Source organism: Marmota monax, unplaced genomic scaffold (genome assembly GCF_021218885.2).
Source record: "Marmota monax isolate L192 unplaced genomic scaffold, Marmota_monax_Labrador192_F-V1.1 WCK01_AAM20220418_F8-fsc00014, whole genome shotgun sequence".
Taxonomy (NCBI): Eukaryota; Metazoa; Chordata; class Mammalia; order Rodentia; family Sciuridae; genus Marmota; species Marmota monax.
Genome location: NW_026695222.1, coordinates 16,404,001 through 16,418,119, shown reverse-complemented (window position 1 = coordinate 16,418,119; position 14,119 = coordinate 16,404,001). Strand labels below are relative to the sequence as shown.

At 49.5% G+C, this 14,119-nt stretch overlaps 2 protein-coding genes across 3 annotated transcripts in view; one reads left to right on the top strand and one right to left on the bottom strand.

The window, feature by feature from the left end:
• Positions 1 to 1,879: 1,879 nt before the first annotated feature.
• Positions 1,880 to 6,395, bottom strand: Spag4 (sperm associated antigen 4). 2 transcript variants are annotated; one of them, XM_046433905.2, is made up of 12 exons: positions 6,029 to 6,395; positions 5,447 to 5,551; positions 5,126 to 5,192; positions 4,871 to 4,932; positions 4,578 to 4,621; positions 4,274 to 4,299; positions 4,048 to 4,156; positions 3,738 to 3,813; positions 3,522 to 3,637; positions 3,039 to 3,206; positions 2,452 to 2,541; positions 1,880 to 2,344 (listed from the first exon to the last, which is right to left on the bottom strand). In XM_046433905.2, the coding sequence occupies exons 1-12, from the start codon at positions 6,330 to 6,332 to the stop codon at positions 2,186 to 2,188; spliced, it is 1,326 nt and encodes a 441-aa protein (XP_046289861.1). In that variant the 5' UTR covers positions 6,333 to 6,395; the 3' UTR covers positions 1,880 to 2,185. The 2 variants fall into 2 exon arrangements, with proteins under 2 accessions (XP_046289861.1, XP_058431533.1); XM_058575550.1 differs by having other exon boundaries at positions 6,048 to 6,395.
• Positions 6,396 to 9,791: 3,396 nt separating this feature from the next.
• The window catches only part of LOC124085880 (fer-1-like protein 4), a 41,958-nt gene continuing 37,630 nt past the window's right edge, over positions 9,792 to 14,119 (top strand). The window contains exons 1-9 of the mRNA XM_046433896.2: positions 9,792 to 9,904; positions 10,181 to 10,236; positions 10,747 to 10,835; positions 10,933 to 11,032; positions 12,398 to 12,489; positions 12,664 to 12,705; positions 12,990 to 13,160; positions 13,678 to 13,738; positions 13,854 to 13,985. Coding sequence (XP_046289852.1) covers positions 9,826 to 9,904; positions 10,181 to 10,236; positions 10,747 to 10,835; positions 10,933 to 11,032; positions 12,398 to 12,489; positions 12,664 to 12,705; positions 12,990 to 13,160; positions 13,678 to 13,738; positions 13,854 to 13,985 — 822 coding nt within the window. The 5' untranslated portion in view covers positions 9,792 to 9,825. The remainder of the gene's footprint in view (positions 9,905 to 10,180; positions 10,237 to 10,746; positions 10,836 to 10,932; positions 11,033 to 12,397; positions 12,490 to 12,663; positions 12,706 to 12,989; positions 13,161 to 13,677; positions 13,739 to 13,853; positions 13,986 to 14,119) is intronic.

The following is a 14,119-nucleotide window of genomic DNA, read 5'->3' as shown; positions in this document are numbered from 1 at the left end:
CCTCACTTCATTCTTTCTGACACTGGGGACTGAACCCAGGGTTGCTATATCACTGAGCTACATCCCCAGTCCTTTTTTATTTATTTTGGAGAAGGGGTCTTGCTATGTTGCCCATAAGTATTATCTTTGAATATATATATTTTTCTTGCTGAGTGCTGGGGCTTGGAACCACACACGGTCTTACATATGCTAGGTAAAGTGCTTTACCACTGAGCTATACAACCCCAGCTCTTTTTTTATGTTATTTTTTGAGACAGTCTCACTGTGTTACCCAGGCTCAAACTTGTGATCTGCCTGGGAAGCCTCCCAGATAGCTAGGATTGCAGGTGCATGCCACTATGCCCCTATATCTGGGTATTCTTCAGATAACACTTTTAAATATGGAATTGCTGTGTTAAAGAGTATAAAAAATGTAAGGCTTTTGGTTCCTGTTGTGAGACTATCCTCCAGAAAAATCTGTATTATTTTGTTTTTCCTTTCTTTCTCTCTTTTTTTTAGTATTTAGTTTTTAGTTGTGGTTGAACACAATGCCTTTTATTTTTATGTTGTGATGAGGATCAAACCCAGGGCCTCACAGGTGCTAGACTTGAGCACTCTACTGCTGAGCCACAACCCCAGCCTTCATTTTTTCGGTGCTGGAATCAACCCCAGTACTGCCTCATATGTATATTAGGTAAGCATTGTATCTCTAGCCCAAGATTTTGAGAGCACTTAATTTGGCTTCAAATTAAGTACAAAATAATATCCCTGAAGTTTAAACAGATGGATAAGTATTCCACCCCAATCCCAGTTTTACTTTCTAGGGAACTATTGATAGTCTGTATATTCTTATAAAACATGAACATACTAGCACATGCCTGTAATCCCAGTGGCTCTGGAGGCTGAGGTAGGAGGATTGAAAGTTCAAAGCCAGCCTCAGCAACTGCAAGGCACTAGGCAACTCAGTGAGTCCCTGTCTCTAAATAAAATACAAAAACTAGGACTGGGGATGAGGCTTATTGGTCAAGTGCCTCTGAGTTCAATCCCTTCTACCAAAAAAAATAAACCATTAATATACTGAGAATTGGGGCTTGGGGTGTACCAGGGTTTGAACCTAGTAACTTAGCTTAAACCCTGACCCACATTTCCATTCTTTTAATATTTTTTTTTAGTTGTAGAGGGACACACAATATCTTTTAATATATTTTTATGTGGTGTTCTGAGGATCAAACCAGTGCCTCACACATGCTAGGCAAGCACTCTACCACTGAGCTACAGCCCCAGCCCCCCAAGCCCTTTTTTATTTATTTTACATTTTGTGACAGTCTCACTAAGTTGCTTAGAGTCTTGCTAAATTGCTGAGGCTGGCTTTGAACTTGAGATCCTCTTGCCTCAGTTTCCCATTGCCAGAATCACAGGCATGTGTCATTACACTGGGCCATACTGGGAAATCCTAACACCCAAGATGTTGCATATTTCTTTACTCTTGCTATGCCCTTTTCTCTACCCCTAGGTAAAATTCATTAATCCCTTGATTGCCTGTCTCTTCCATCTATTTTCCTTGAATTCCTTCTGACCATTAGATTGAACAATTCTTGGATCTGTAAATAAATGCTCTTTCCTAGAGCATCTTCTTTATTTACCCTGCCAAGCTTCTTGACGGCACACACTGATGAACACTAGATGGTGAACATCCACACTTTGTCAAACAGAGTCAGTCACTCAGGTCTCAGTGAAGACTACCTGCATAAGGGCTACTAGGCCTGCATCACCTCTTTGATTCAGAAGCTTCCTTAAGTCTCCTTAGTGTTTGAAGAAATGTATTTTCCCCTCCATCTGTACCTAGTAGGATTTGGGAAGCTTCCCAGACATTGGGAAAGTCATTCCAGACATTGGTGGATGGGAATTGAGGAGTTTAATCATGTCTTCAGCTGCCTGTCAGCTCTGCAATTAAAGAGAGCGGCCCTTGGAGGTAATGTGTAGTACAGAATGTCCACACAGCACTGGCTCTTGTACATGGTAAGCACTCCATGAACATCTGCTGCTATTATTTTGATCTGGACTTACTCTAAGAAAAGAGGATGCATTGGAAGGTAGACCCTATCATTTATATGCCAGAGATCTTTCCAGCCGAGACCCCCCTGGCTCAGTACTGATCTAGCTGCCTTCAGCACAGGGCTCAATTCTACTCCAACCATGAGCGTGTTTAATGGGACCCCCCAGTGGCCCCCATGGCACTATCCCCTGCCCCCTCTGAGGTTCGCACACCATGTGCGCGGACTCGATACAAGCATGTGAAACGTGGGTGGCCCCAGTTGCTTAGAATCTGGATCTTCACCTTTGGAAAGGCAGATGGAGGGTCATTCTGGGAAGACAAATGGATCATGCCAAAAAAAAAAAAAATGCTCTTCCAAGGGCTGCCCTCCCCAATCATCTCTCTGCTGCACTGCCTTAATGGTGAGAGACACACACCTGTAGATGGAAAGTCTGAATCTCAGATTTCTTCACATCAAAGGTGAATTTCCCCAAGAAAACTTCAGTCTCATCATCAACCTGAAGGCCCTGATGGGTGAAGAGTGAATGGAGGAACAGTGAGGCATGGGGAAGGAAAACAACTTTGTGGGGGTTCTTCTATGTGTTTGGTAATTGTGAGTATTCTGATGATAGGATGTGTAGTGTGGAATGTGGGCTCTTAAAAAACTAGGTTTTTTAAGTTTGGCCAATAGTTAGTTGTGTTACTGGGGAAAGTAATACCTCCTCTTCCAGAGTATTACTTTCCTTATATATAAAAGGGGAGATAATAGTATTTCATCGGTGGTGAGATGGATTCAATGAAATAATGCATGTAAAGTGCTTGGCCTAGAGAAAAGGCTCAATAAGCCATAACTAACATTTGGATATAGTCATGATTATTTATAACCTATAGCAGGCCTGAGAGGCAAGTGGCTTTGTCTTTATACAAAAATGAGCAAGCAAAGCCTCAAATAACCTGCCCTAGTTATTATGATCGCTTTGCGCTTTCTAAGCACCCCCCACCTCCTGGCCTCAGTACCACTCACAAAGATTGCGAAGTCTCTGGGGGCGCTGTTGGCTCCCCCCGTGTGTGCCACACTGGGCGGTGGATGCTGTAGGGTGATGTCGCTCAGCTCCACACGACCTGGCAACCTGATGACCACCTGACCCTGGTCGCCCTCAAAAGCCCAGCAATTTCCAGGGAACACATCTGGCTGCAGGCCGGGTAGGGGTGGTAGAGGGAAGAGATCATCAGAACCCACAAAAGAGAGCAACTGCCGTCCTTTCCCATCCTCTACTCCTCCCAGAGGGTCACTTCCAGTCCGGATCCCTATCAAGCCAGATGCCGCCCAGTGCTCAGTCCCCAGCGCATTTTAACCCCATCCTCTGCTTTCAGCACAGCCTCACCCGGGCCAAGCCAGACCGGGCTTTTCAGCAGGCCATACCCTTCTGCACCGCCAGGTTCCGCCTCCACGGAACTCCAGGTCCCGCCCCTTGATCTCATCCTGGGATCCCGATTACAGGCCCACCTCCAGGATGACCGAGGGCGGCCGCGCGTAGTTCCAAAAGCTGAAGCGGTTCCAGAAGTAGGCAGTGTTCGTGTCCTCGTAGTCGTGGGATGTCTTCTCTAGATCGATGGAGGCTCCTGTAGTAGGGAGGAGTAACCCTCAGGAGTTCCCAGGCCTTACCCCCTGCTGGGGAAAGATCTGTGTCAGGATCTCTCTTTGCCTGTCTCTGAGTCTTACCCACAGAGCTCAGCGCATAGTCGGGTTTCCTCACGAAGTCCTCATTCAGCCTCTGAAACACTAGCTTGGCCACTCTCTGCAGTGTGAAAGGGTGGCGGAGAGGCGGGCTTGTGAGCTGGTTTACAGGTGGGCCTGTCTCCCCAAACTGAGTGCTCTGGGATGGATTCTGTGGGCCCCCAGGAGAGACCCGCAGTGGGGACTGAATCCCGGGCCCCAGCAAGCGGGATCTGCCGGCGGTTCCCTAGGTGCGCGGGGACTGCGAGGGGGGCGGGGTCACCCAGCCTCTGGGCATCCTCGCTGCGCGGCTCACCTCGCTGTGGGCTGCGCGAACACTGGACACCTCCTTGTGGAGCTTATCCAGCTCGGCCTGGAGCTGCTGCAGCTGCTGCCCCTGAGAGCGCACGCGCTCGTGGTACTCGCTGGAGAGAGGAGGTTAGCACCTGCAGTTGGCTTCCTGATCCGGGACCTCTCCCGTTAATGCCCAGAACGAAACACCTTTGAGCCGCTCAATACCCACCCCAAGTGCCCTCTTTCACCTTAAAGTCAGCATCTCCTTAGGTTCCTATTGGAGAGAGGGAGGGACAAACAGTGCAATTCAGCTCCGCGCCCCGCTTTCTCCCAAGCCAGCCTTTGGACAACCGACTCAAAACGCCTCCTTTTGGAGAACTGCTCCTCCCACACATACACTACTACCCTGAACTTCCCGCACCACAGCCTCTCAGAAATTTGTTCAAGGCCCAGCCCTTCCTTAGAATTAGCCTCCAGCACGGCTCCCTCCCACCAGCACAAGGAGCCCCCCACAACCTCCGCCCATCCCAGAAAACGGTCTTCCCGACTTACATTCTCCAGAGGAGGGACCAGGTACAGGAGCCCCCACCAGAGTGCTGTAGAAAGGGGGGAGGGGTGTCCGGGAAAGGAAAAGGAAGGAAAGGAGTTACCTGGCGGAAGGAAACTGGACCGCAGAGGCCTGAAGGGTGGGGAGGGCGATGGAAGACAGAGGGGCGACTAGAGGGCTCTGAAGGGGGCTCTGAAGGGGCCGAGTGGGCTGAGGAACGTGGGGCGGGGGTGTAAATCAGATGGATTTGTCTCTAAACTTTCAGAGCTGGTGCCTCAAGGGATTCTCGGTCCCTTACCTGCCAGAAAGACGCTCAGCAGCGACACTGCGGTGATCAGGAAGCGTATGGAAAAGACCTCCCTAAGGAACCGGAGGGAGGTTGAGGCCCCAGGCCCTCCCAGGACCTCGTCATCCCCCAGAGTCCTACTAGACTCAGCTCCTGTGAACACGACTCATTCAAATCTGAATCGGCTCAAGCCTCGGTCTTGCCTGGCCCTACTTCCCACCCCCGCCAAAGAGCAGCCTCTGGGGCGCCCTTGTCGCTCCCTCTGACCTGTACACACTGACCAGCGCGTCTCCTACCAGGGATAACACCACGCTCAGCACCTGGAAGAGGAGGCCTGGGAAGAGGAAAGCGTGTTCAGAGAGCGTGGTGTTACAGGTTCAGAAGGGGCTCAGGAAGGGCATCAGGGCAGAGCCTGGGTTCAGGAGGGACCCGGGAAGCGATGAATAAGCTAGGAGAATGCGTTGAGGGCGAGAAAGGGCTGGATACTCAGACTTGAATCTCAAAGGGGCTGGGGACTCGGACTTGAGAATTGGAGTCCGAGGGCTGAGCGGGAGGATCAGAGGGGACTGGCGCTGGCCTGGACCGTACTCAGGAAACTCTTGGACACTCGCGGCGGAGGCATCTCCTGCCTCAGATCCAGGGTGGAGAGAAGATCGAGCGGCTCCTCAGAGACTACAGGAGACTCAGTCGGTTCTGCGAGAGCCCAAAGGCTCCATTGGGGCCTTGAGCACCGCAGGCCCATTCTTTCCCCGACAGCAGGCTCCCCAGCCCAGCCGCTAGAGAGCTGGGCAGCCTCTCAAACAGGCTTTGGACCCGCCGCACCGCAATCCCAGGCCTCTCCCTCCGCATCCCCCCAGGCTCAGTCTAGAGTCGGTCCCACTCCCAAGCGGATGCTCCTCCCCCATCCTGAAGTCTGGGTGCGGCCCCCTTTCCCAGATAGCCACTCACGCCAACACTAAGGCGCCTCCTCAGTGGTGCCCAATCACAGGGTTTTCCCCGCCCCTTCCCAGGGCAGTCCATCACACCAAGGCACCGCCCCTCAAGGGATTTCATTTAGCGTCCCCCTTGCTAAGAGGTGCCCAGACATAATCTTATCCCCTCTCCACGCCAGGCTCCGCCCGTAGGCCCCGCCCCCTCCCTCGGCTCCCCCAGGTTCGACCCCGCCCGCACCCGAGGCCCCGCCCCTCACGGTTGCGGCGCCACAAGCGGTCTGCCCTTTGTGGCTCCGAGACGCCGGCTTCTGCCGAGACCTTCCTGCCCATGTGGGTCCTCCGGGCAGTCCTGGGCTCAGGGCAGGCTCACCGCAGCTGGAGCCCCCAGCCCTTCTGCCCTCGGGTTCCCTTGGCCCCGGCCCAGCTGAACGGTGCCCGCTGCTGTCCCCCGAAATGACGCTCTCTGAACTATTGCTGTTGTCGCTGTAGAAGTTGGGTTTGTGCGGGGACGCGGCCGAGCCTGGTCGAGGGCTCCGCCGCATCCTGACCTGGGCTGCCCCTCACGGACGCTAAAGTCGCCGCCGCAGCCGCCAAGGCCCTCAGCCGCTGCGTGCCGCGAGGACCCTACGGATTCTGCGTGAGCCGACGGCCGCGCAGCCAGACTCAGCCCTCTCACCTGTATCTGGGCCTGGCTACTGTCGTCATAGAGGAGACCAAGGTCTCCGCCGCACGTCCTGACCGTACGTCATAGAGCTAGCCGTGACGTCGCTGGGAGCCATTGCAATCTCTTACTCTTTCTGATGTTTGACATCACGTCTTTTTCCAGAACACGCAGAATGGCGCTCAGCGTAATTTCTATCTTCCTTCCCTGCTGTTTTTCTCATTTGACACTAGCATGCTATATGTTTTACTTATTTATTACCTTATTGCCTGTCAGGCCCACTAGAAGGTAAACTTTTTGAAGGTAGGGATTTCCCCCCCACTGCGTATCTTGCAGTAAGTACTTAGATAGTCTAGCCTGTAGTAGGTGCTCAAATATTTGCCAAGGAATAAACATTAAGAAGGATCAGAGCATCATCCAGGGCACTTCTAAATAAACATATGGTCCTTTTGCTCTGCAAGCCTTCAACTCTCTCTTCTCGTTCTAGTTATCAAGACAGAAGACTCTGACCTCAGGATCTGTGGGTTCCTCCCCAACCAGGCCCATGTTCCCAGAGGTCTGTCGGGTGGGAATTGTGCACCCACCAATCACTATACCCACACTCAAACCCCACACTGAACTATGGATAAGAAAATGAGGGGGCTGAGATTGTGGCTCAGCGGTAGGGCGCTCGCCTGGCACATGCGAGACCCCAGGTTCCATCCTCAGCACCACATAAAAATAAATAAGTGAAATAAAGGTATTGCGTCCAACTACAACTAAAAAAATAAATATTAAAAAAAAAGAAAATGAGGAATCACAGATGGTCACTTCCAAGACACCAGAAGTTCCCAAACTCCTGCTGTGCAACAGAACACTAGAGCAGCTTATAGAAACTCAAATTCCCAGGCATGCCTTGGGATTATACCACTGCATTTCTGGGGTGGGCACAGAAATATGCATTTTAACAACCACATGTGTAATCCTGGTTAGAGACCACGCTTTGAAAACATCCAGCACAAATTACACAAAAAGGTCCAGAAGGGGGAAGGACATCCCTGAGACCACACAATATGTGACTGATTAGAATTCCAATATCCTGCCCTCCAGCCTATTAAATACCATTCCTTCCTTAGAATGTTAGGAAGTGAAAGTGGCAGTTCTTAGAGGGGTGGAGGCGCAGGGACAGCCTTTTAAGATGTGTTCTAGCCCAAGGGGAGGTGCTTGTGCCAGGCTCCAGAGAAGTGACATCAATGCATTGCTTGATTAGATACCGCAGAGCTCAGGACAGAAAAAGAGGAAGACCAAGGCACTGCAAACTAAAAATTCTGTCCAAATCTAGTCCCCTTCCTCCCCTACTTACTTAATATTTGTGAACTCTTTTGGTACAATATCCCTTGTTTATCAAAAGGGCAAGTGAAACCCCCCAACATCTGAGGACCTTGAGGTCTAACCTGGTCCTTGCTTAGAAAGAGAATAGTCCATTCCCCTTGTCTTATATTGTATAGATTCCCAAACTCAGTTGAATTCCTAATAACTGGGGGAAAAAGCAGAACAGGGCTTTCCAACCCCTATTGAGATGGGAATGCTAAAGCACAAGAAGGAATCATAGGTAGCTTAAAGCCATACAGCAAGACCTAGTTCCTCTGATGGTCTAATCTTATCTACTGCTGCTGCCCTGAATTCCTTGTATTCAGGTCAAACTGAGCAAAAGTGTGTCCTACAAAGCATCCTGCATTCCTCTCAACTGCTTAGATGCCTATCTCTGTTCCCAACTCCTATAATCAAAGCTCCCTCCTCTGGGAAGCCCAACTGCCCTCCTTCTTCGGAGATCCCCACACCTGACCCTTTCCTATTGTGATGGAAACTGCCATATGGTGGTATTTCTAGGCCGTTTTATCAATGGAGCCCATGAAGCTCCTGGGAGACAGACAACACATCTGACTCACCTCTCTGTGGCTAAATCCCTTCCGTCCATCCTCTAGGATATAGCACAAGTCCTGCATGTAGGAGTATAGTAAATAGAGTAAGTGACTAGGCATGGTGGTGGGCCATTATAATCTCAGTGATTTAAGAGACTAAGGCAGAAGGATTGCAAGTGTGAGGTCAGCCTCCATCAATTTAGCAAGATCCTCAACAACCACCACAAAAAGGGACTGATAATGTAACTTAGTGGTAAAGCACTCTTGGGTTCAATCCCCAATGCATTCAACACACAGTTTTTGTCACCTATTTTGGGTTCAGACTGTGAGATATATTTATTCCTTCATTGAGCATAATTATTGAACATCTATTAAAAGTCATTAACCCAAGCTAGGAATTTTATGCCCAGAGAAAAGCACACATACTTCGTATTTTACAGTGGTATGTTAAAATTTTTTACATTATGTATGGTGGCACATGCCTGTAGTCCCAGTGACTCAGGAGGCTTAGGCAGGAGGATTGCAAGTTCAAGGCCAGCCTCAGCAACTTAATGAAGCTCTCAGCAACTTAGTGAGACCCTGTATTAAAATTTTAAAAAATTACAAACTATTTTAAAGGTTTGCTGACTCCTTGGAGCCCGTGTATGATACCACTGGAATCCTAGGACCCCAAGTTAAGGACCGTTTGCTTCTGGTTAAGAAGCATATGGAGCTGGGCGCAGTGGCGCATGCCTGTAATCCCAGCAGTTCAGGAGGCTGAGACAGGAGGATCATGAGTTCAAAGCCAGCCTCAGTGATGGAAAGGCACTAAGCAACTCAGTGAGGCCCTGTCTCTAAATAAAATACAAATTAGGGCTGGGGATGTGGCTCAGTGGCCACATGCCCCTGAGTTCAATACCTAGTACCAAAAACAAAACAAAAAATATGAAACAACTACTATGCTCAAGCTAATAATGTATCCCGTAAAACTAGGGGATTCTATTATTATTCCATCCTTTTACCCAGGCAAAGTAAGTGACTAGGCATGGTGGCCCACCATGAGGATGGGTCTACTGTGTATCATATTCTGAGCTAGGAAAAATAAATAAAATGAAAACTGATTCTGAGAACACGAAGATGAACAAGAAACAGCATGAGATCTATGCTCTTGCGGCTTCATAGGCTAGCAAGGACTAGATTTGGGCCCTATCCTCTCCACTCCTATCCTGTCTCAGCTCTCACCCCATGAGGATGGAATGAAGTATGAAGCATTGACCAACTTGTAGCTGATGAAGGCAGGAAGGACTAAGCTGACCACAGGGATCTTACCCCCACCTCTCCATTATCCCTCCCTCTCCACCCATGACTCCCAGGCCTGCTGCCTGAGTGTTTGACTAAAGGGCAGGGATTGCTGAACCTGCTGGGTGAGTCCAGTGAGTCAGAAGTGATTGGGGTGGACAGTCAGGCAAAGGGTGAGCCAGTGGCACAGGGACCATGGCTCTGACTGTGTGTGTGAGGAGACTAACAGGGCTGCCAGGCACCCATGACCGACAAGTGAAGCTCAGCTTTCGGGGTAAGGCTTGCAAGGATACTGTAAGAATTCTTGGAACTGGACTTCTAACCCTCTATTTCCCAGATCTCTAACCCAATTCCTGGCCATCTCTACAGTTTGTCTCCTTTCTCCCCAGCCTACCACCTCTGACTTTCTGCTTTTTTTCTCTCACCCAACCGCTTTTTTCCTTTAAATGTGAATCTAGTGGGGAATGGACACTGGACCAAGGGTAGAAGAGGCTAATGACTTTTTTATGTGGGGAAGGGCTAATAAATGACTAGTTTCAACCCTGAGCAGGTTTTACCCAGAAAACAAGGAAAATTCGCTGTGGTCAAGAAGCCGATGTCGGTGAGGTCAGTATGGATGGCTCCTGGATGGGTAAAAGCTGGGCTGATTCCTTTCCAGGTCCATCCTGGGCTCATTACTGGGATTGGGGAAATGTAGTCTTGGGAAATGGGGTCAGAAACAGACTTAAGAAATCAGACCCTTGGGCTGGGGATGTGGCTCAAGCGGTAGCATGCTCGCCTGGCATGCGTGGGGCACTGGGTTCCATCCTCAGCACCACATAAAAGTAAAATGAAGATGCTTTGTCCACTGAAAACTTGAAAAAAAAATCAGACCCACTTGGAATAAGTCAGTTCTAAGACTGGAGGGCATTATTTCTTGACTGATTAGTTAGCTCTAGATTAACCCTTGTTTGTAGTCAGTCCCTGGTTGGAAGGATCATTTCAGGTTTGGAAGACCAGTCCTAGGGTTAGCTCCAGGTTTAGGAGTTGGCTTCAATTTCAGGGTTGGGAATAGGGGTGGATTAGGAATAAGGGCCAGCCCAGCAATGGGTGTTACAAGCTTCTTCCTATCCCCAGCTGTTCCGTTGGCCCCATTATGGAGCTCCACTCACTGGGGAAAATCTGTCCGTGCAGGTAGTCAACTGCAGCCATGTGTTCAGCTCCAGGTGAGTAGGCCTGAGGGAGCCAGGGATGCAGGAGAGGCTGGGATTGACTTACTGACATTTCCCTGGGATACTCTTCTGTCCCATGCTACTCCCCTAGGCCTCTGGGAACCCTGGTGATCTCCCTGCAACAGCTTCAGAGTGCTGGGCGTTTGGTGCTACGGGAGGCCCTAGTGGATGAAAACCTGCGAGTGTCCCCTGTGAGTCCCATCAGCACCAGTCTGCCACCCCCAAACTCGAGACCCCCTCTAGATAGAGGATTCTAGACTTAACCCAGGGAAACTCAAGACCCAGACACGGTGGTATCAACCCCTACCACTGCTAGGGCTCCTTTCATTGCAGTCCCTGTCTGAGTATGATGTGGGCCAGAACCAGGTTCAGCTCTGAGGCCCTGGGTTGTGGCAAAAGGGGAGATAAGTTTTCTGTTGCTCTCTGATCCTGGAGTAGACTCACTTCTTGTGAGAGACAAAGTTGAACATCTGGCTGAATTTTCTTTATTTTTTCTTTCTTTCTTTATTTATTTTAATTTTTTTTTGTACCAGGAATTGAACCCAAAGGCGCTTAACTACTGAACCATATCCCCAAGCATTTTCTATATTTTATTTAGTGACAGGGTCTCACTGATTTGCTTAGTGCTTTGCTCAGTTACTGAGGCTGGCTTTGAACTGGGGACCTTTCTGCCTTAGCCTCCTGAGCTGCTGAAATCACAGACATGCAATGAATTTTCCTGGTGTTTCACAGAAATTCATATTGCCTAGAAGTAGATCTGGCTTGAAATCTCCCATCTGACAGCTTCTCATTTGAAAACTTGGACAAGCTATTTAACATTTCTAAGCTGTTTTCTTATTTCCATTATGTGGATTTAAAGCAAGTGTTGTTTTTCATTCACTCTATAGTCATTGATAAAGCTCTTAAAAGCCAAGTGTGGTGCTGAGCAAAGAGGATTCAGTAGTGAGTAAAACCAGACATGGAATTACCCTGTTGGAGCTCTCTTGCCTAATATTAAACAAATATCCACACAAATAAGTGTGAAATTGCAACTGAATGCAGGTAGGGAGCTGGGAGAGTACATAACAAGGATATGAGATCTACTTTGAGGTCAGAAAAATTTCCCTGAGAAAGTAATGCTTAAGCTTGGAGCTCAACTATTATAGGTATGAAGCGTGAAGGAAGAATATTCCAGGCAGAAGAACCCAAATATGCTAAAGTCCAGTATCCTGGGGGAGCATAGCTAGAGAGCAGAGAAGAGCAGAACCCGCAATGAGAAGGAGCTGGAGTGAATGGCAAGGACCAGGCCATGCAGAACTGAGAAGATCACAGTAAGGGATTTGCAAAAGCAATAGGAGATTTTGGAGCTGTATTTGACCTCCTCAATAAATAGATTGCTCATTACATTCTTAGCAAAGTTGTGAATAATCAACATTATTGATAATTAGAGAGGATCCACAAGTCACCTTAGTTGCAGGCCAGGAGGGTCTGTGTTTACAGATGGAGAAAAAGGCATTGTCCTTGGGCCTCTCAGGCTTAGGACAGTTTGAGGGGTACTACACTGTATATGCTTTCAGATCCAGGTGGAGCTTGACCTGAAGTATCAGCCTCCAGAGGGCGCTGCTGGAGCCTGGGCAGAGGAGGACTTTGGGGCACTCATCCGGGATAGGTAACCTAAGCAAAGCCTGGTGATTCCAGCCCAGGTGGTCCCAGTTCAGGCAGGTCCTGGAAAGGGAGAAGTTTTCACTCTGGATCCATAGAGTTATAGCCAGATACTATGACTCTTGCAGCTCTGTCTTTGGGCCTGGCCCTCCCTCACTCCCCTCATTTTTCCTCCTCCCAGCTCAGAGTTGATCATCCCCAATGTGGGCTTCCAGGAGCTGGAGTAAGTATATGGGGGATGATCTGGGATCACTGGAGTTGGTGTTGGGGTTAGGAGCCAGTGACATGGGGTTAGTCCTGAAGGTATCAGGACTGAATCGATTCCAAGGGCAGAGATCTGTTCTAGAATCAAGAGTCAATTTGGGAATTAGAGAGCTCTCAGGGTTAGGAGTCTGTCCTGAGATCAGTGGGGTCAGTCTAAGGGTCAGTCCTAAGGTCAACAAAATCAAGGGATGCCCAGATATGGGTAACAGGTCCCAGCATATCTCTTGAGGGCTTTCCTATCAGGCCTGGGGAGGCCCGGCTGGAGCGACGGGCAGTAGCTCTGGGCCGCAGGCTAGCTCGAAGCCTAGGTCCGCAAGATGATGATGAGAATGAGCTGGATCTGGAGCTGGAGCTGGACCTGGAAGATGAGCCTGATGTGGAGCTTTCTGGGGTCGTGTTCAGCCCCCTCAAGAGGTAACTTGTACCCATATGCATCTGCTCCTACACCCTGCCAATGAGTCAGTCTCACCATTCACACATGTGGACCCACACCCATCCACCCTCACCAACACGGTCCCAGGGTATGGGTGAAGGGTGGATATCCTGTGGTCCAGGGTCACTCATAGGCATAGACACTGCCACTTCCAAGGTCAAGATTGGTTACACTGGCTCACACAATGATAAGTGATGAAAGGTAAAGAGCAAGTTTTAACTCTGGCTCACTGCAGTGTCTCAGTGCTTAGAACAGTGTTGGCATATAGTAGGTGCTCAATAAATTTTTGTTTGAACGAATAAATTGATTCAGGAGTTCAGGAATGAGTCAAATTCTGGGTGTTAGGCTTGCTTGAGGTGTAGGTAAGGCAAGACAAGCCCCAAAGGACTCAGAATCCAAAAGTTTATAAGGAACAGGAGACCTCACCTCCAGTATCAAGCGAGTGTGTGTGTTGGCAGGGAATGGGGAAGCTAGAGCTGACTTTAAGCTTCTTTACAGCCGAGCCCAGAGCCTGGCCCGTGGGGATCCTTTCCAAATGTCCAAAGCCCAGGACTTCCAGGTACTGCTGTCCTCCCAGGCCCCAAACCTGTGGATCCCCCATTCTGTGTGCCCGCACGTTCCTTCCCCTACGTTGGTAGGTCTGGCGTCCTCTCCTCCTTTTCTGCACCTCTTAGGTAGGGGTCACCGTGCTGGAGGCTCAGAAACTAGTGGGAGTAAACATTAACCCCTATGTGGCCGTACGCGTTGGGGAGCAGCGCCGTGTGACAGCCACACAGCGTGGGACCAATTGCCCCTTTTACAATGAGGTGGGCACGATCAAGGAAAGTGGCGAGTCTGAGAGTGGGCGGGACCAAGATAGAAATCATCCTTAGAGGACGCCTGGCCTAGGTGCGCTGGAGTCTAGAATATGGAGGGGCGGGGCTCATCAAGGGAAAAAGTG